The sequence below is a fragment of the Elephantulus edwardii genome, unplaced genomic scaffold (genome assembly GCF_000299155.1).
Source record: "Elephantulus edwardii isolate Elephantulus edwardi_28Jun2011 unplaced genomic scaffold, EleEdw1.0 scaffold00062, whole genome shotgun sequence".
NCBI classification, from domain to species: Eukaryota; Metazoa; Chordata; class Mammalia; order Macroscelidea; family Macroscelididae; genus Elephantulus; species Elephantulus edwardii.
In genome coordinates, this window is record NW_006399812.1 from 7,344,449 (window position 1) to 7,366,437 (window position 21,989).

The following is a 21,989-nucleotide window of genomic DNA, read 5'->3' on the forward strand; positions in this document are numbered from 1 at the left end:
TTTAAAAAATCATTGTTGTATTCTCTTGTGTGAATGTACCATAATTTCTCAATCCATTTTATTATCTTTCAATATTTGAGCTGTTTCCACATTCTTGTGATGGTGAATAATGCTGCTTTGAACATTGATGTACCAGTCTCTGTTTGTGCCTCAGTTCTCTTTTTCTTGGGGTATATTCCAAGCAGTGGAATAACTGGGTCATATGGAATTTCTGTGTTCATCTTTCTGAAGAAATGCCAAACTGCCTTCCAGAGTGGTTGTACCATTTTATAACCCCACCAACAGTGTATAAGAGTTCCTATTTTGCCACATCCTCTCCAACATTTATTATTTACTATCCTGTTAAACTTTGCCACTGCTACTGGGGTGAGATGGTATCCCATTGTGGTTTTGATTTGCATCTCTCTCATTGCCATGAAGCATTTCTTCATGTGTCTGTTAGCTGTCAGAATATCTTCTTGTGTGAAAATTCTTTCTATAACTTTTGCCCATTTTGTAATTGTGTTATCAGTCTTTTTCTTGTTGAGGCTCTGTAGGATTCTGTAAACTTTTGATATGACTGAAATGGTATTGACAAATGTTTTTTCCCTGTCAATAGGTTTTCTTTTCACTCTGTTAGAAAATGTTTTTTGATGTGCACAGGGATTTAAATCTTTAGAAGATCCCATTCATCAGTTTTACCCTCTCCAATTGTGCATTTCTGGCTGTATTTGACAGTCTCTTTATACTGTAGACTAGGCCACCTTAGCTTGGTCCCAGTTTGTCTCTGATGAGTTTTATGGTTTGAGGCTTTACTCCCGGGGGGTATCAGGGACTATAATCTTAATGGAAGGAGCCTGCTCACCTTTTTCCAGGGAGTGGCTGGAAGATTTGAGGCCCTGGAGACATGACTCTTTCTGGTTAGCAGCACAGCACGCTGTGGATTACACCTCCAGAACTATCTAAGAGGAGAGCCGGAGTCGGTCCTAGACCTTCTTTCTTGCCTCCCCTTCCTGGACTGTGAGTTGATTCCTTTCAGCTGACATTTCTTCCTGGGAGGGGAATGGGGCATTCAGGAACATAGATGAAAGAGAGGTGTAAAGTCTTGGACCCTGTTTTGTAAGCAAGGGAAACAGTAAATTGCTACCCTTGAGGGGGTTGGGTCAGAACACTAGGCAGCTCCTGTGTCTAATATTTCCTACCTGTCACTTTGTAAGATGGTAATTTGAAGCTCCACCAATACAGTGGTGATGGTTTGGAATCTGAGTCATCATCTGGGTGTTCTCAGTCTGGCCTCTTTGAGAGCTTGGCAAAGAGGGAAGGTGGCTTGGGAGATTCATTCATCTGCCGGGTGGCCCACTTTGGGTCAGTCAGTTGGCAAAAAAATATCTAAAATATTCATTATTGACCAAAACAAATAATGGTATGGTTAAAATGGCTAATTACCCTAGAAAAACATAGTCTACATTAAAAGCATATAGTCTATAAATATATATTATGTGCATGTTTATATATCTGCAAATTATATAGACATAGATTTATATATACATTTTTTATATATTTCTCTGAGATTATATATAACTTATACAGGAGTTCTGATAGCCTGTTAAGAAGCTGCACAGCAAGCCCAAAGGCATGCTGTTCAAATCCACCAGCTGCTCTGTAAGAGAAAGAGGGTCATTTGTGGGTCAGTATTCACTCAGGGGCTTAGAACAACATATAAATTATATATAAACAATATATATAAAATATTATTTATCAAAACAAAAGTGATACAATTAAGATGGCCAGTTATCCTGGAAAATAAATATATGTAAAACTACGTAAGATACAGTATGTTTATTATATGCAAACATACATAAAATTTATGTGTGTTCTATACACAGCACGTACATGCACCATTTATACATGTTATATACTATAATTTTTACTAAATATAATTTATATCTATTTATTGTATACATCTCGTTAGGAGGGCCTGTTCCCTTTAAAAGGGCCAGCATATTGGGAAAGGTGGAGGGTCGGTGAAAGAAAGACCCTCACTGAGATGGACTGATATCGTGCAGCAATGGGCACAAGTGTGTCTGTGTAAAGGAAAACCACAGTATCACAGTCTTCTAAAAATGAAAATGTTATGATTTGAGAGATAAGTATGCCTGTACCATATTAATGTTCTGTAGTTGTTGCATGACATCCCTCTCCAAGGACTGATCCCGCCTTGGAACATGTCCAAAGTATGTCAGACAGAGCTTCAGAATCCTTGCCTCAAAGGTCAGCCTAGGCTCACCCTCTCTAGGACAAACTTGTTAGTTCTCCTAGCAGTCCATGGTATATTCAGTACTTCTCCAGCACCACAGCTCAAAGGCATCAATTCTCCTTCTATCTCCCCTAGTCACTGTCCACCTTTCTTATGTATAGCAAGTAATGGCAAAGACTGTGGGCTGAATTAGGCACACCTTCGTCATTCATGGGAGAGTGGAGGGACGGTGTAAGAGAGGAAGATCCTTGATGAGATGGATTGATTCAGTCACTGGGGTATTGGAGGTGGGTGAGTCAGAGACAAAATTGGCACTGGGGAGAGCAGGGTTTAGGGCTGTGTTACATAGGATCGCTATGAGACTCAGGCGATTGGACGGCACATAACAATTGCTTGTTTCATTGGAAAATCTTTCATGAACTGCAAATCTGAGTCAAATCTGAGGAGGAGCAGTGACTATATTTAAGTATATGTATGTTTTCTAAGAAGACAAAGATTCTCACCACTGGACCAATTGGCAGCATCAGGATGGATGGTGAAGAGATTGAGATTGTACACAGCTTTAGTTTGCTTGGCTCTTGGCACCAGTAGCCAGGAAATTAAAAGGCGCATTGCCATGAGAAAGTCTGCTGTTAGGGACTTCTCCAAAGTACTAAAGAGCAGTGGTGTCTCTCTGGAGACTAAGGTGCACCTGATACAGGCCATGGTCTCTGCAATCACTTGTTATGCATCAGAGAGTTGGACAATGACCAGGGAGGATAGAAGGAGAATTGATGCCTTTGAGCTGTGGTGCTGGAGAAGAGTATTGAGGGTGCCATGGATTGCTAGGAAAACAAACAGATTCATCCTAGAGAGGGTTAAACCGGGCGGCTCCTTGGAGGCAAGGATTCTGAGGCTTCGTCTAACATACTTTGGACATGTTGTAAGGAGAGACCGGTCCTTGGAGAAGAACATCATGCTTGGGACGGTGGAGGGAGAGCACAGGAGGGGGAAGACCCTCTATGAGGTGGATTGATTCAGTGACTGGAGTAATCAGGATGGGAGTGTCAGAGACAGTGCAATTGGCACAGGACAGAGCAGAGTTTAGGGCTGTTGTTCATAGGGTCGCTGTGAGTCACAAGCGACTTGACGGCACATAACAACAACAACAATATGTTCTCTATGCTCATGTTGATGCAGTGACATAGGTACACTAAATCCCAAACCAGCACGACACCAAGAGCCTTCCTGGCACCGTGGTAAAACATGACTAGAAAGACTTGCAGCTGGAACCCATTCATAACCATGCAGGAGAAAGTCAGGGCTCTGAAGCCTGGCAGTGAGCTCCACGGCAGAGGACACCTTACAGAGCCAGTTTACACGATAGAAGACAGAGTCCCTGGGAGTGGAGATCTACTCCATGGCCGCCAGCAGCAGGAGTGAGATGATTTTATTTTTGAAAAACAAAACAGTACGTTGTGCTCAACCTTCCTGGTCTACATAAGTCAGACAGCTAACTTCTGCTCTGTGTCAGTGTTTCCATATGCCCTCTAATTCACCCATTTGACGTTGTTATGCACTGTCAGGTTGGAACCCACCCATAGCTGAGCCTCCAGTGGGTTTCAGGAGATTGCCCGTCCTTCTCGCTAACCAGGTGCCTTTGGGTTGGCAGCACACAACTCTGCCGCTGAGTCCCCAGAGCTCCCTTGTCCTCTGTAGGCCTTCACTTCCAAGTTGGAAGAATAGTAAGAAAGGTTACTTGTAAGAGGAGTGCCAGCTCAAAGGTTTATACATCTCAGATGTTGGTGATTGCTAACAGATTATCTTCAAAATGGTTTAGCAACACATTCTTCTACTACAGCTATTAGAGCATTGCGGTTCCTCTACATTTTTGGTGAACACGCAGTCTATCCAGTCTTTAATATGTTGCCAATCAGATGATACTACCACACCTGCAGAAATGAGTATTTATCTTAAACATCATCCATTGGTTAGCAATTTAGCCTTCTAAACCATGTTAAGAAACATTTCACTTTAGAAGTATGAATTGCTAGTTAATGGACGATGTTCCATCTGAATACACATTAATAAATACACCTAGAAGTTTGAGGGTGTTTATAAGTAAAATACAAATAATGTTTTGGTCCATTCTTATTACAGTCTTTCCTTAATGATAATGGTTTTCTCAGGAATTTAATTTCTCATGGAGTCTTCCAAGCATTCCTGTAAATAACCACTTGAAAGAGCTATTTAATATTCTCTGGTAAAGTTGAAAATGCCCATGTTCTGCAACCCAGAAAAGGTATTTCTAGAAATAATACCCCATGAACTTGCCCTGCTGTTGAGTCAGAACTGACTTCTAGCTGACCCTCGTCTGGAGTTTTAGTATAACCGTAAATAGCAATGTGAGGGAAAATTGCCCAGCTCTCTCCCTGTGGGTGATAGATTTGAGCCACTAACTTTTAGGTTGGCAGTGCACCTCCCTAGCCACTAGGCCACACGAGCTCCATTTTATAATGTGTTTTGAGTACACATAACAGAACATTTACCCCTCTTATCTATTTTACACGCTTACGGTTCAGTCATGTCAATTGTTACACAGCCATCAGCAGTATCCATTTCCAAATCTTTTTCATGACAATAAACGGAAACTCAGTACATCTTAAACAGTAACTCTCCACTTCCCCTTGCTTCCAGCTCCTTGTAATCACTATTTTTTTGTTTGTATGCAGTTGCCATTTCTAAGTTTCAGGTTAGAAAGACCATACAAGTATTCTTTTTGTATGTGATTTTTTTTTTCAGTGTAATGTTCAAGGGACTTAGTTTACCTTTAAAAAGGTTAAAATGCCATTGCATGCATATACAAGTATACGTCATTTTATTGTACTTTGCAGATGCTGCTTCCCCCCTCAAAAAAAAAAAGTTAGCGTTTTGTAGCACCCTGTATCAAGCAAATCTGTTGACACTATTATGTTTTTGGCAATAGTATGTGGTCACTTTATTATTGTCCCCAATTTGATAATTCTTGCAGTATTTAAAACTTTTTCCATAATGGACACTTAAAAGACTACAGTATAGGCTTGAGCTCCAAGTCACCATAGCAGAATCTCCAGAGAACCAACTCAGAAATGGAAATTTTCAGGAATTAACCCTAAAGTAGCTCTCCTGTGAAACCTTCAGCCCTGAGCTGCCTGTCCAAACGCTGGGGCTGGAGGGGTGGGGAGCCCGGGGTTGGGGGGGGGGCGGTAGTTCTCCGGGCCGTGGAGGGACCTGTCCTTGCAGAAGAGACACGATGGGAAAGCTGGAGGGTCGGTGACTGAGACTCAGTGACTCCAGCATGGCGGAGATGGTGAGGATGCGCGGGACAAGGTCAAGGTCTTCATCTGTTCATAGCGATGCTGTGACCCATGGGTTTCTCTGCGGCACCGAACAGCAGCAGCTTCTGCAGAAGTGGCAGGTTACTGCCTGCACAGGTCTTCAGAGGGCCCTGGGGAGGCAAGATTAGAACCCACGAGCGGCTCTTCGGGAGAAAGACCTCGCGGTCGCCTCCCACTCAAACCACCATCTAGAGAACCATGGGGTGGATGCTACTCCGACTGATGGGGTCGCAGTGAGAAGCCTACTACACGGCACTCAACCTCTGGCTTCTCTTCACCTGCAGCAGCTCTTGTGTCCCTTCCCATCCTCCTTGTATCTTGATTTAGGATTGGAAATGGCCAGGGAGTGGGGATTGGCGGAGAACGCCATTCTGTCTGCTGATGTCATTGCGAGGCTTTTCATTTATAAATATTATATAACATATTTAAAAAAATAAGGTGTTGCTTGCTTGGAAAGAAAAAAAGAAGACTATAGAATAAACCTGACACTTATATGCACCAGGAAACTGAGAGTCATGTGACTTGATCTGCTGTAAATACTTGCTTCATAGCTGTAGTCTCGAATCAAACCTGCAGTAACTTCAAAGTATCCTTACGTGTTGTTAGGTGTTATTAAGTAGATCTTGTACTTATTTTGATCCTTATAATAGGCTAGAACTGCCCCTGAGGCTTTTCTCTACTGTAATCTTGTTACTGGAGCAGTTTGACAGCTGTGGCACTTTGGGGGTGAGTTTGAACTGCTGACCCTTCAGTTAGCAGTCAAGCCCCTAACTTTTAGGTTACCAGGCCTCTCCAACTAGAAAGAGTAACAATGCCCGTTTCATTGGATCTTCTCAAGATTCATGCTGACAGTCTTTTCCAAGTCCACAATCTAAAGAAAACAAGCAAGAGGAAATTTTCAAACAAAAAGGAGCCAAATGTATTTTAAGAAAAAACTGTGTTCCAAATAGCAGGTTGTCTATAATGTTTGAAAAAGATGCAGGACACAAATAGAATACTAAAGAATGTTTAGCTTGATACTGCAGTTCCAGTCCTTCTGTGTGAAATACTAAATTCTTAAGAGAAGTAATTAAAAAAAATTACAACAGGAGGATCAGGGGTGAATAAGTGACAGGACTTCAAGGGAATGATTATGAAGAATACGGGTAAGATGGAATATATTTCTCCTGTGGTAAAAAAAAAAAAGCAGGTTGTGTGTATGTTTTGTACATAGAAAAAAACCCTTGGGTTTTTAAGGGGGAGGGAAATCTGAACTTAATCTTAAATCATTGTTAAAATGATAGAATTGTGATTCTTTGTAGTCCCATAACTTTCTTTTCTGATGAGAAAAGAAAAGACAGATCCCATATTAAACAAAAATTTTCTCCTCTTTATATACAAACTTCATGCTGCATAGGTTTTGATTCCTCTGTTAAGACATCCAAAGAGACTGTTAGTCTCAGGCATTATTAGGTATTTAGTGTCCTACTCGGTCTGCCATAATGACTGGATAAAAGAAAAAATTCCAATAAATGTTAATTGTGAAAACCTTTTTGTTTTAATATTGCAGATTTATTTGAGGTTCCTAGATTACCAAATGGAGCACTCAAATGAATGCAAAAGAAACTTCGTTGCAGTCTATGATGGAAGCAGTTCGATTGAAAATCTGAAAGCCAAGTTTTGCAGCACTGTGGCCAACGATGTAATGCTCAAAACAGGCGTTGGAGTTATAAGGATGTGGGCAGACGAAGGTAGTCGGCTTAGCAGGTTTAGAATGCTCTTTACGTCCTTTGTGGAACGTAAGTAAATCACTCCCATAGCACGACGATACTTTTCATAATGTCCATTCATGCAGAATATGTTTACTGAGCTTTTGGCAAAGCTAGGGTGGTCATAACAAGGAGACGTAGTGGTGCATTGGTTAAATGTCTGGCTGCTAATCAAAACGTGAACAGTTCAAACCTGTAAAGCCACTGTATGTGGGAAGAAGATGCAAGCGTCTGTTTCCGTAAAGATGTGCAGCTTTAGAAATTCTTTGAGGCTGTTCTGTGCAGTCAGACAAGATTGCTGTTAATCAGAATGCAGTTGACGCTGATGGGTTTGGGGACGTTTGGTGGTGGTAGGAGTTTGGTCTGGTCATTGGGATAAAAAAATAACAAAGATTTGGTTTTTATTCCCAAGGGATTGATTGTCATAGGGTGGAGGAGGGTGGCGAAGCATGTTAACATATAAATTTCAGCACTAACCTATTATAAATGCATAAAAATATTTTCCCTTGAGATTTTCTAAATTAAAAGGAGCTCAGCTTCAGGCATTATTATTCATTCACTAAGTGATAATTCTGCTCTGCAGGAGGAGGATTAACAGTCTCCTGTGTGACTTACTGCCTCTGAAACCCCCCTTGAGGGTCAGCTCTGAGTGCATTTCAGTTCAGTAGCGAACAGCACTAAATGATGATGAGCAAAAATTGATTGTAGCTAGCCGGCTGTGTCCTGCTCTAGTCTTTTCTCAAATGTATTTTGAAATAACTTGAGTTATACAGAAATTTACAGAAATAGTAGCATTTCCATATACCAATTTCATTTAAATAAGACAGCTACTTTGTAGACTTTATTTAAGCATAACCTCCCCTCCCCCAAATGTCTTTCTTTTGATTTAAGATGTAATCTGAGGTCCCATAGAGCATTTAGGTATCTCTTCAGGGAAGATTCTTAAAAGTAAGTTTTTAAGTAAGATTTCTGAGTCTTAAATGGATAAGTATAGTCTCATTAAATATCAATAAATACTCTTTCAGATGATTGTTTCTTTTAATGAATTTTTTTTCTTTGTTAAAACTCACCAAAGATTTTGTATATACAGACTAACCTGTGAGAAGGTCTTTTATAACATATTTTAATTGGCTTACATACAGTCATTCATCATGCAGACATTGTGACTTATACAACTTTTCATTTACATTGTATTTCCTTCATGTACATTGTATTTTATATGTAGGTACTGTTGCTCTCTGCCTCTAACCACTTTATTTTCATTTAACCTTTCCTATTCCTTCACCACCCTCCCACCATCCACCTACTAACCTTAGCCATCCTAGTGCCTTGCCGCCTTACCCTTTTCGTATGCCCATCTCCTTGTCCCCTTCCCTTTTGAACATTTATACACAACTTGCTTAGTCGTCCTTCTGTTTCCACAATAATGGTTTTATGTAGTGTCTGTCCTTATGAGACTGAGTTCACCCAGCATAATGCTCTCTAGGCTCTCCCATGTTAGATATTATTTAATGAAATCATTCCTTAGTGCTGCATAGTATTCCATCATGTGAGTGTATCACAGTGTCTCAGTCCAGTCATTTGTTGATGGGTCTTTGGACTGTTGTGTGTAATGGTGCTAATGAACAGATGTGCATGTTTCTGTTTGTGTCTCTGTCCTCTTTTCCTTGGAATATAGCACTAGCTGTGGAGTAACTGGGTCATAAGAGATTTCCGTGTTCAGCTTTTTAAGGACACACCAAACTGTATTTCAGAGCAGTTGAATCATTTTACAATTCCACCAGCAGTGCATGAGAGTTCCAGTCTCTCTTTATACCCTCCAACATTTATTGCTTGTTGTCCTATTAAACTTTGCTACTGCTACTGGGGTCAGGTGGTATCTCATTGTTTGGGGATTTTTAAAAAATAATATTTTGGTCCTTGTTGAACATTTTCTTCCCCAACCCACCTCGCAGCACCCCTTGTTCCAGATTGTTGTCATACATACAATCATATATTCACTTCGCATAGTTCATCCCCTCCTATGTTCTAATGCAGTGTTCATTATCTAGCCACTCTTTTTCCTGTTCTTGCCCCAACACCCCCATGTCTCTCCTATTTTACCACTGCAATGTTATGCAGTGTTTGTCCTTCTGAGATATTTCACTCAGCACAAAGTCCTCCAGGCTCCCCCATGTTATGTAATATTTTATGAGTTCATTGTTTTTCAGTGCTGTGTAATCACTGTACGAATGTACCACAGTTTTTCTGTCTGTTCGCTTATTGATGGGCACTTGGGTTGCTTCCCTCTCTCTGCTACTATGAATAACACAGCAATAAACATGGATATGTATACATCTGTTTGAATTGTCTCTCTGGTTTCTTTAGGTTATATTCCCAATCGTGGAGTTGCAGGGTGAAAGCATAATTTTGTTTCCCAACTTTTTGAGAAAGTACCACACCACTTTCCATAGTAGCTGTACCATTTTACATTCCTACCAGCAGTGAGTAAGAGTTCCAATCTCACCATAACCTCGCCAGCATTTGTTGTTTTCTACCCTGTTGAACTTTGCTATTGTTGCTGGGGTAATATCTCATGGCTGTTTTGATTGTGTCTCTCTGATAGGTGGTGATTTTGAATGTGTGTTTGTTTCTGATCTGAATGTCCTCTTTGGTGAAGTGTCTGTTCATGTCTATTCATACCCTTTGCCCATTTTATGATTGACCTGTTTACCTTTTTCTTGTTGAGGTGCTGTAGTATTCGATACATTTTAGATATAAGTCCCTTACTGTAATTGCTAAATATTTTTTCCTAGTCTGTGGGTTTCCTTTTTCCCCCCTGTTGAAGTTTTTTGATGTGCATAGGGATTTTATTCTTAGAAGTTCCCATTCATCTATTTTATTCTCTTAAATTGCTAGTGATTTTGAGCATCTCTTCCTATGTCTAAGGTCATCCAGATGTCTTCCTTTGTGAAAGAGTCTTTTCCTGTCTTTTGCCCAATTTGTTGTTCAATTATCAGTCTTTTTTCTTGTAGATGCACTACTATTCTGTAAACTTCAGTTATGAAACCCTTGTCTGAAATGTGATTGCCAAATGTTTTTTCCTGGACTGTAGGCTTTTTACCCTGTTGGGCAAAGTGATGCACACAGGGCCTTGATTTTTCAATGATCCCATTTATCAGTTTTATCCTCCTTGAGTTGTACATTTCTGGCTGTATTTGCAAGCCTACTTATGCCATAGGCTAAGGCTTCTACCTTTGGGGCCATATTGTTCTTATGATCCTTGTGGTTTGGAGTGCCATCCCTAAGTGTCTAATCTACTTTGAATTTTGTGTATGGTGTGGCAGTGGCTCCTGTTTGAGTTTTCTGCCGGTGGATGAGAAGAGACAGGGATTTAGGACAGAATTTTAAGAAAGATTTTAGGATTCTTCCTTTAGCCTCCTGATAATTAGGATGAAAAAACACCCTCAAGAACAAATTGGCTCTCTTGTCTTTATTTTGTTTTTCTCTGTCCCCAAAGCCCAAATGATTTGTCAGTACTTCTTAATATGTATTTTATGTATTGTACTTGTATCCTAAGTACAGATTATATTATATTGCCTTTGACAAGAGACTTTTAAAAACTTGACCATTGTGGTTTTTACTTTGTTGAAAATGACCTTCAGTGTTAATCTCAATTTGAATTGAATTAAATAACCCCTCTGACTAGCTCATTCCTCAGATGTATTTCATACATGAAGAACATTATCTCCTGCATATAGTTTAGTGCATAAATGTTCACGTCACATACATTTCAAAAGTAAGTGGTTTTATCTTATATATTGTCATGAGAGAAACACATATTTCAGTGCCCTATCTTGACTGACGTAGATGGTATAATGGCACGCTCTGTGATTTGTACAGATCCAAAGTTTGTGTGTGCAGGTGCATCAGCTTCGAGCTCGTATACCAGATACTTTTCTTGAGACCGTTGAGGATTAATGATTTGTTGGTGGGTTGTTTTTGTTTTTTCTTTCACTGGTAATTTCAAGATATAATTCTGTAGTTCGATTACATTATAACTTCATCTCTCACCCTTTGGGCATGTTCTTGAGGAAGGACCGTTTCTTAGAAAGGGATATCATGTTTGCAGAGGTGAAGGGTCAGTAAAATAGAGAAAGCTGTGCAGTGAGATGAATTAACACACAGAGACTGCCGCAGTGGGCTCAAGTATGTCAGAGATGGTGAGGGTGGCACGGAATGGAGGGATGAGGACAGGGCAAGGTTCAGATCCAGTGTTCTTCGGGTCAGTACGAGCTGTACTCTATTTGATGGTACCTAGCAACAAGCTTAATGATTTTGATAAAAAGTATATTTATTCAGGATGATCCTGTTTTAAATTTTGTGTGAAAAATTCACTGACAATGTTTTAATTAAGGTTTTCTTTATAAATACACAGGCATAACACACATGATTTCCCAGTAGTATAATTCTAATAATTAAATAAGCGAGAAGTCCTGATCCATATTCCAGATTTTTTGTTGTTGTTATTGTTGTTTTGTGCCGTCGAGTTGCCTGCGACCCTAAACCCTGCTCTGTCCTGTGCCAATTGTATTGACTCTGACACACTTATCCCCATTACCCTAGTCACGGAATCAATCCATCTCATCAAAGCTCTTCCTCTCCTGCACTGTCCCTCCATCCTCCTAAGCATGACGTCCCTCTCCAAGGACTGATCCCACCTTGCAACATGTCCAAAATAGGTCAGAAGAAGTTTCAGAATCCTTGCCTCCAAGGAGCAGCGTGGTTTCATCCTCTCCAGGTTGAACCTGTTTGTTCTCTTAACAGTCCATGGAATATTCAGTACTCTTCTCCAGCACCACAGCTCAAAGGCATCAACTCTCCTAATCCAAATTTAAGTTTGTTATTTAAGAAATTAAATCTCTCTCCAAAGAAATTTGTGGGGTATGTGTGCATTTAGCTGATTTTTACGAAACAAGTGTTCCAAACTGAAAAATCCCTATGATAAGCACATTTCAGAGCTCAAAACAATAAATTTTACATGGTTTTATTATTATTGAACTATTCTATAAACTATTATGGATTTATAATTATTACAAATATATCTTTGAAAGCAGTATTTCAGAAGGATTCTACATAAATTGCCTAATTCTGCACGAGATTCACCTCGTTTGTACTTACTGTAGATGTTACTAAAATAATTTGACTTATCTTAAAGGGACTGTATAGAATAGCACTCAGTATACGTTTGACTTCTTCCTGGGCACAGAATACGTGATTAAGAGAGAATATAGTTTTAGGGAAATGATTTCTAGGACTAGAACTGTGAAAGCAGCAGAAGATATTTTTGTTAGAATGAATTTATAATTTGATTTACAGTGACACAGTGCCTAAGGGCCCCCTAAGGGCATGGTTGACATTTCAGCATCATTGTCATTTCTCATCAAAAGTTAAGGAGAGCTGTAATCCTAGCTTTCTCTTTCTCATGCAGGGACTGACCTAGTAGTGAATATAAATGGGGAAAGTAGAGAGGCCTTGAGCTTTAAGTAGAGAATGATTCATAACTAGCACTATTTTTGCTTCTTATTTATAGAGACTTGTAATTTAACCATCCTATTGTTTTAAATTAAGGCATGTCATTAGCATCTTATACCAATAACTGATACTTTGATTCCTATTATAAAAGTGATTATATAGATCTTATGAAAAGCCATAAAGTGTATACTATCTGTCTATAATTCATAACTCCCAATTCCTCTGAAGCAAAATCTGACAATATCAATGTGGTTTACTATTTTTTTTAATAATTGGGAGAGGAATTTTAAATAACTATGATAAAAAGCAAAAATATCTTTATTTCACTAGATAAAGAACAAGAAACGCTGAGCACAAAGCCTGACACTTGAGCTATCAAGGTATCCATGGATAAAATTTAAATAAATGGGAGTTTGACTCAATAGAATACTAAAAACTTACCATGACGTTTATGACCTTATTCTACTGGTCTTGGAAATGCATCCTCATTTCTGAAATTCATAGAATAGGTCATAGAATTAGAGTATAAAATAGCACGTCCTATTAGTTTCGTGGCTAACCTTGAGAAGAATGAGAATTCCAGAATACTTAATTATGCTTATATGAAATCTGTACTTATATAAAATTGGGAAAAGTTTGTGTTAAGGCTGTATCCTCTCTATAAACCTATTCGGTCTGTATGCTGATCAAATGAGTTGAGAAGCTGGACTCTGAACAAGAATGTGGTGTTAGGATTGGAGAAAGGCTCATCAAAACTTGTGTTACACAGATGACACAGCCTTGCTTGCCAAACATGAGGAGGGACTGAAGCACTCGCTACAGAAGATTAAAGACTACAGACTTAATATGAGTTATGTCTTAATATAAAGAAAACAAAAATCCTCATTACTGGATCAGTAGTCAACATCATGATAGATGGAAAAAAGATTGAAATTGTCAGTGATTACGCCTTGCTTAGATCCAGTAGTCAGGAGATTGAGAGACTTCCAGTATTGGGAAATTCTGCAGTCAGTGATCTCTCCGAAGTCCTGGAGAGCAATCAAGTCACTTTAAAGACTAAGGTGTGCTTGATTCAGGCCATAGTCTTTGCAGTCACCTGCAGTTCTTCTGAGAGCTGGACAGTGAATAAAATGACGGGAGCAGAATGAATGCATTTGATTTGTAGTGTTGGAGAAGAGTGCTGAATATCCCCTGGACAGACAAAAGAACAGTGTATATTTTGGAGAAGGTGCAACTGTAGTATTATTATTCCTTGGAGACAAAAATGGTAAAATTTGGCCTGACATATTTTGGACATGTTATTAGGAGAAACTATTCCTTGGAAAGGGATATTATACTTAGAAAGTTGGAGGGTCAATGAAGGAAGAAAAAAAGACCCCAACGAGATGGATTAATACCGTATCTGTGACAGTGGACTCAAATATATCTAATAGGACAAGGATGGCTCAGGATAGGACAGAATTCAGATCTATTGTTCGTACAATCACTCTGAGTTGTACTTGACAGCACCTAACAAAAACAATTAGTACAGTTGTGGTATCTTGTAAAAACAAAACCCAAAATTCCTTTTTAGTAGTGACTCAAACTCATTGCCGTCAAGTCAGAATCGACTCATAGCTGCCCCTCCACTGGGCATTCCGAGGCTGGGACTCACACTGGAGGACATGACCGTTTTTCCTTGCTGAGCAGCTAGTAGATTTGAACTTCAGGGAGACGTCGCCATTAGTCAAGGAGCACTGCTCTCTGCTAACAAGGCCATGTTTCTCTCGGCCACATGTTGTGTTTTGTAGTGCACCTGTTTTAGTTGTGCATCTTTATGGTACATGACAATTCACAGCTGAAGTGAGTATACTACTAGTTTTGTCTGTTCTTAAACTAATAATAGCTTACCATAATACCTGGTTTCTTTATTGTGAACATTGAAATCAATCATCTTTTAAGAATCATAAACTACTTATTTTAATATGATAAATTCCATTATTTTTAGAGACTAATAATCTCTGAATCCTTGTTTGATATCTTGTAAGAACCGATCCATAGCTGACTCTCCAGTGGATTGGTGTTTTATACTTAAAATTAAAACCGATGATTCTTTTTTTCTTAAAGTCTTTTCCCCCACATCTTTCGTCATTGACATCATGTTTTATACATTCCTCTCCATACATTGTGTTTTATAAAATTACTCACCATTGGACTATATCCACCATTGCCCAGTCTTTTCAGGTCCCTACCAGATATTTCCCATTTCCTTTACCCCTCCCTCCACCCACCAGATTATATTACCCTGTGATTTTGCCCTTATACATCTGCTTCCACCCCTTCCCCCTAGATCCCCATATACATTTTACTAGTTATCCTTCTATTTTTATAATAATATTCTTATGCAGTATTTGTCCTTATGAGACTGACTTAGTTCACTCAGTATTATGCTCTCCATTCTCTCCCAAGTTATGTAGTATTTTTTTAAAATCATTGCTCCTGAGTGCTGCATAATATTCCATCGTGTGAATATACCATAATTTTTCAGTTGTGGTTGGACTTTTGGGCTGTTTCCATGTTCTTGTGATGATGAATAATGGTGCTATGAACATTGGCATATAAATCTCCATTTGTGTCTCAATTCTAATTTCCTTGGGAAATTCCTAGTAGTGGAATTGCTAGGCCGTATGGAATTTCTGTGTTCAGCTTTTTGAGGAAACGCCAAACTACCTTCCCGAGGGGTTGTTCCATTATACAATACCACCAGCAGTGTATGAGGGTTCCCACCTCTCCACATCCTCTCCAACATTTACTGCTTTCTGTCCTGCTAAACTTTGCCACTGCTGCTGGGGTGAGATGGTATCTCATTGTGTGAAAACCAACAATACTTACCTAATTGTAGAACTAAATCTGGCATATACTCTAATCCAGCCTTTATAGAGAGGAAACTGTGGCTCAGAGAGGTTAAAAGTAGTAAAGGATATAGGTGAACTTATAGTAGACTGTTTCTGTTAATTAGTATAATTCATTGGTGGATTTGAGTATTTTTTTAATTTATTTCCTCCCCCCACTTTCTATACAGCACTGTTTTCCAACTTATTTACAGTTCTTAGCTTTTTCAGACTCTTCAGTCACAAGAGTCACTTTGAGATTATTAAACTGAAGTGGTTAAGTGCTCAGCAAATAAGCATAAAAGTCTACTGTAGAGACTACTTAATTATATGTAAATAAGAAAGCCAGATCCAAACTCATTGAGCTGCAGTGAGGAAGAGGGCTAAACCAACCCTAGTTTAAGATTAACTATAGATTACTAATCTGTTGTCTACTTTGTTTATGCTCCAATGACAAAACTTTCCGATGTTTTTTACTAATCTACATTTTATCAGATAATGTTTTTGTTGGTGTTTTTAAAAATCAAATTATGGTGTTTTGTTTTGTTTTGTTTTTTGTTTTCTGAGGACCTAGTGAGCCCATGTTCAGAAGCAATTGTGATAATAGACATAATACCAAACTAAATGAGTTTTGTTACTGATAATTTAGTTGGAAATTATGGTTAGATGTTTTTAAGCATAGTAAGAGTACACCCCGAAATTTCAAGTAAGCCTAGAGATAGATAGGTGCATTAACCTAGACAATCAGGTGATGACTAAGCAGGCAAGAAACAAAGGCGTTAAGAGCTGAGTATCAACTTCCTGCAGTCTTCTGACTCCCAAAGTAAATAAGAGGAGGGACTGAGCTATGAACTCCTGCTCCTAAATTTGTCAGTCAAATCTTCTCTTAGGGAGGAACAAGTGAGCAAATAAAGTTTAGGAGTGTTTTAACTAGAGTGCCCTAACAGCCCTGTGAGCAGTGGCTCTAGTCCTTCCCCTATCCTGAGCCAGCTTCACACACCTGATATACCAGATCCCATTGCCACAGTCAGTTCATCTCATCCAGGTCTTCCTCTCCTGTGCTGACCGTGGTCACTCTGTCCTTTCAAGCATGATGTCCTTCTCCAAGGATTGATCCTTCCTCATGACATAGTCAAAGTATGTCAGACAGAGCTTCAAATCCTTGCCTCCCAGGAGCAAACTGGTTTCACCCTAACCAGGACAGATCTTTTTTGTTCTCTTGGCAGTCCATGGTACGTTCAATATTCTGCTCCAGCACCACAACTCAAAGGCCTTGATTCTTTTGCTGTCAGCCTTAGTCATTGTCCAGCTCTCAGGTGCATAGTACGCAATTGAGAAGACCATGAGCTGGATCAAGCGCACCTTTGTCTCTCTAGACCAACATAGTTACTCTTTAGCACTCTGGAGTCTTCTCTTAAAGGGAGAGAAATATTAAACTTGTTGTAGCTATTTATTTTTAAGTACTTTCTGTGTATTTTAGATGACAGCTTAATACAGCAAATTAGATTCCCATGTAAAAGTTTCCATAGAAGTTGTTCCCTGACAATGGTTGCCGTTACCGCAGTGACTCAGCATTGTTCCCATTCCATTTGTTCTGTTCACATTCGTTTAGAATCCTTTCACTCCTCACCAGCTCATGTTTGCTTTGGGGTGTATGTTTTCTCAGCATTGATATATAAGTGGAGCTTATGCATTAAAAGACAGTGTTTAGGGAGTAAGGTTTACCTACTTGAGCCTATCTTGAGGAATGAAGAGGTTTTATCAGTCCAGTAAAATTTTGGATATTACATTTATTGGAAAAACTTTTACAAGAAAAGATTAAAACATGTTGAGGTTGAGGTTCTGATGTAAATGGATGGTCAGATATGCTCCTGGAAAATCAAAACGGTAGAGTTTTTTAGTTAGGCAGTACATTTTGTTTATGATCTCTGAGGTAAACATTTCGGTTTTCTAGGTATTTCTCTTGCCTCCACAGTCATATTTAAGCAGAGGGATGAGTAAGCTGTGTCACTTGACACTCAGGTTTTTGTGCATCTTTACTCTCAAATGCGTTAGTGTTACTCCTTGAGTGTCTGTGGCTGGTTTAGAACTTTGTTTTCTAAGAGAAGTGCGTACATTGAATCATAACCCAGTATAGCGGATACTTAAAAAGGCGAGTGCAGAATAGCAGAAGTATATACAGAATGGCAGGGACATGCACAGAAATGACTGTCCAAGGGGGCTTGAGACAGTCTTCACAAAGAGAGCAGTGTGTGAGATCTTCATCAAAAATGACGGTCTCCAAGGGTGGAAAGGAGAAAACAGCATATGCAAAAATATCAAATCACATGATAGATAATCCGTTATCTAATCCCCATTATCTTTAAAAAGTGCTGGAAAAATCCTTATTAAGATATGCATTAGATCCATAAGAACCATGGGAAATATAAACAAGGTATTACTAAATAAAGATGATTTTTTAATGTCCAGTGTAAGTGAAACTGCTCATGAGTCAGGGCCAGATAGTATTGACCCTTGTCTTACATTTTATGGCATAAGGAGTATATTCCTGGAAAGACCTTTGAAGTAATACATTGAAAGTATTGCCTTTGTAAGAAAAAAAAAAAATTTAAAATAAATAGGTAGGTTCTTATTATAGATGTCCTGTGTTCTTAGAAACAATTTTCTTTCCTCCCCCAGCCCCCTGTACAGGAAGCACTTTCTTTTGCCACAGCAACATGTGCATCAATAATTCTTTAGTCTGCAATGGCATTCAGAACTGTGCATACCCTTGGGATGAAAACCATTGTAAAGGTGAGTTTGAACAAAGCCAACTTGGGTGGGAGAAAGGTAGCTTTTCATGAAGAAAGACTTACAGAGGTTTGGGGTTTTTTTAAAACAACTATTTTGGCAGAAATGGAAACACTCTAAATGTTCCTTTAAAGTAAATCATGGACCTTCTCCAGGATGTTGGTAACAGCAAAGAACAATTGTTCTCCACAAAATAATTTTTTACTGCTTAAATATGTTTTTTCTCTTAAATTGTTCAAAAGTCCATCATATGAATTCTTGGCTCTTGTATTTTATTGTTGGTCACGTTAGTCATTTGCATTGCAGATACCTAATTTAGCTTTCAAAAGGATTTTTAAATAGCCTAAAGCATTTTTCTTTTTATTATAATATTGAAATACTACTTAGTTTACATACTTAATAAAAATCAATCCATGGATTCAACATTACCATATAAAAGGAGACTCATCCTAAGAACACGCTTTTTTTTTCCTTTCAAAAAATGCCTGATGCTAGGTTTCTAGTCTGCTTTCTGAGAGTTGAATATTCGTATGTTAATAGTTGAATGTCTGTAAGTGAGTTGTCAAAATCATTGTCTCAGAAATAAAGTTTCTCTGTCTTGCTTTCCTTCAGAATTCAAAAGGTGATCTAACTTGGTATGTTGTTGTTTGTTGTTGATTGCCTTCAAGTCAAGCACGACTCATAGCAACCCTATGAACAAAAGGCCTGAAGCCCCTCTACAACTATTGACATTTATCAAAGCAAAGGGCAGACTAAGATTTGAGTTTAGAATAATACATTTCCAAAGCCCAAACTCTACGTACTCTTCCAGAGCACATCGTGCAATTTTTTGTGGACCCAAGCATTGTCATTCTCTATGTGAAAGATTCTCATATGGAAGAAGAAAGTAATTATGTGATGGATTTGGGAGGTTTTTGGACAAGAACTGAGGTGTTTCATGTGTTTTCAGAGGGCCACCCATTTCTGTTTAAGGAAGAAGGGTGCAATGAAAGGAATTATCCCAAAGTGCCAGGTTCTATCCAAAGAATTTTAAAACTAATTTTTTACTGAAACTACTTAAGTGGAAAATGGAAAGCACCTATAACAAATGAGTAGGAAAGATTATTGATAGAGTGAAAGAATTGTATCATTCTCTAAATGATAGACTTGATAGACTAAAAAATCTACGGGTCTGTGAGATAAGTCCACAAGAAGTGCAACTGTGTTTGACCCACTTTCCTCTGTCCTTGTTCAGTCCTTCTGACGTCTTCTGTCTAACCCCATGGTAACATTCAGGTGGCTAGGATTTCATTTGCAGCCCGGTCACTTCTTAGTCCTGTATCCGTGAGTCTGTTACCTAACCTCTATAGCCTTGGTGTTCCCATATAGTTACTTGAATATCTGACATGAAATATTTTCAGACAATTATTCAAAAATAGTAGACCATTTGTAGGATATTTGAAAGATTTGAGTTAATCTTATGACCGGAGTAGAAATACTGTGGCTATATTTAAAAGGGATGATTGGTCAAACATACCATAGATCAGAAAAATGGGCTTGATAAAACAAGAGTGTGTATATGCGTGTGTGTGTGTGTGTGTGTGTGTGTGTGTATTTAATTTGATTTGTAAATTATGTTTTCCCTTACTCTCAGTATGGGCACCAAAGCCTTTATCACTTCTTTATTCTCATAACATTCTAATTAGTGGTTGTAATTATAAAAAATCATAAATAGGATTGTTTCATTTGTTTAAAAAACCGATTTTAGATTCCCTCCTTTATGATGTGTAGTATGTTAGCTTAAAATACCTTACAAGTTTGTGACAGAATCCATTAATGAATTTTGAAAATCTCAATGTTGTGTTGGTTTTTTTTTTAATTTTATTATTTTTGTGTGCGTGTACCGTCAAATCAGATCTGACTGGTACAGGAGGAGATTGCCCCTCCTTCCCCGGCAGAGCATCTGGTGGATTCGAACCGTTGCACCTCTGGGATTGTAGTGAAAATCTCAATGTTTTTTCTCTCTTTCAGAGAAGAAAAAAGCAGGACTATTTGAACAAATCACTAAAACTCATGGAACAATTATTGGCATCACATCAGGAATTGTCTTGGTTCTTCTCATTATTTCTATTTTAGTACAAGTGAAACAGCCTCGAAAAAAGGTCATGGCTTGCAAAACTGCTTTTAATAAAACAGGATTCCAAGAAGTGTTTGATCCCCCCCACTATGAACTGTTTTCCTTAAGGGACAAAGAGATATCTGCAGACCTGGCGGACTTATCCGAAGAACTGGACAACTACCAGAAGATGCGACGTTCCTCCACCGCCTCCCGGTGCATTCATGACCATCACTGTGGGTCGCAAGTGTCCAGTGTCAAACAAAGCAGGACCAACCTCAGTTCCATGGAGCTTCCTTTCCGAAATGACTTTGCACAACCACAGCCAATGAAAACATTTAATAGCACCTTCAAGAAAAGTAGCTACACTTTCAAACAGGCACATGAATGCCCTGAACAAGCCCTGGAAGACAGAGTAATGGAGGAGATTCCCTGTGAAATTTACGTCAGGGGAAGAGAAGATTCTGCACAAGCATCCATATCCATTGATTTTTAATCTTCTGAGTTAATTATTAAATATGTATGTATGCAGCCTCCAGAGACCCATACAGTTATCAGCAGCCAACCCTTGTCTCCTATCAAAGACACGAAGACCTTCATTTACCATTAACCTATTATAAGAATGAGGTTTTTTATTATCTCAGGCAGTGTATATATGTTAAATTGACCAAGGAACTTACTCCATGCAGTGAAAAAAATAATAATCTTCTCTTGCTTGGTGTCTTATAAAGAGATCACCAGATAAAACGCTTTTGAGGAGCAGAGTGGCCGTGTTGAGCCAGGCTTCCAGGCTGCCTGGTAGTTTCAGCAACAGGTATACTGCTCTTGATCAATACAGTTCTGTCAATGTTTTGATCCACAGTAAGGTTACAAATAAAGATTTTCTTTACATTTTAAAGTCCTTTTATTTATTTTTTCCTTTATAAATTTGCTTTCCAAGCCAGCAATTTTATGTTAATCAGGAAGGACCCAGTCCCTGTAGGGAGGACATGATGCTTGATGATAGGTGGTCATCAGAATAGAGGGAACCCCTCAAGGAGATGGTCTGACTGACACTGGGGTTGCACTAAAGAGCACAGCACCAGTCGTCAGGACAGAGCAGGGCTGGACAGACTTCCCTTCCGTTGCACATTAGGTTTGCCATGAGTTGGAACCAGTTCTTTCACACCAAATACCAGGTTTACCATTTTCTGTTTCTTAGGTATCACAAATGGCTACGGCATTACACGAATTTTAATATAGTTATTTGTTCTTGAGTTTGTCAAATTGTAACTAGTTATTGTGATAAGGACAAACTAAGATTTGATTCATCCCTCAGATATTTTCCCTTGACTAATTGCTTCTGTCTTTAAATCACTGGCTTCTTGGTCTTTATTTTCT

General features: G+C 38.8%; 1 protein-coding gene across 1 annotated transcript in view; it reads left to right on the forward strand.

Moving 5' to 3' along the window:
• Positions 1-21,498, forward strand: part of NETO2 (neuropilin (NRP) and tolloid (TLL)-like 2) — a 44,951-nt gene extending 23,453 nt beyond the window's left edge. The window contains exons 6-8 of the mRNA XM_006887817.1: positions 7,142-7,370; positions 18,404-18,517; positions 20,525-21,498. Of these exons, the coding sequence (XP_006887879.1) occupies positions 7,142-7,370; positions 18,404-18,517; positions 20,525-21,105 (924 nt within the window). The 3' untranslated portion in view covers positions 21,106-21,498. The remainder of the gene's footprint in view (positions 1-7,141; positions 7,371-18,403; positions 18,518-20,524) is intronic.
• Positions 21,499-21,989: the final 491 nt, after the last annotated feature.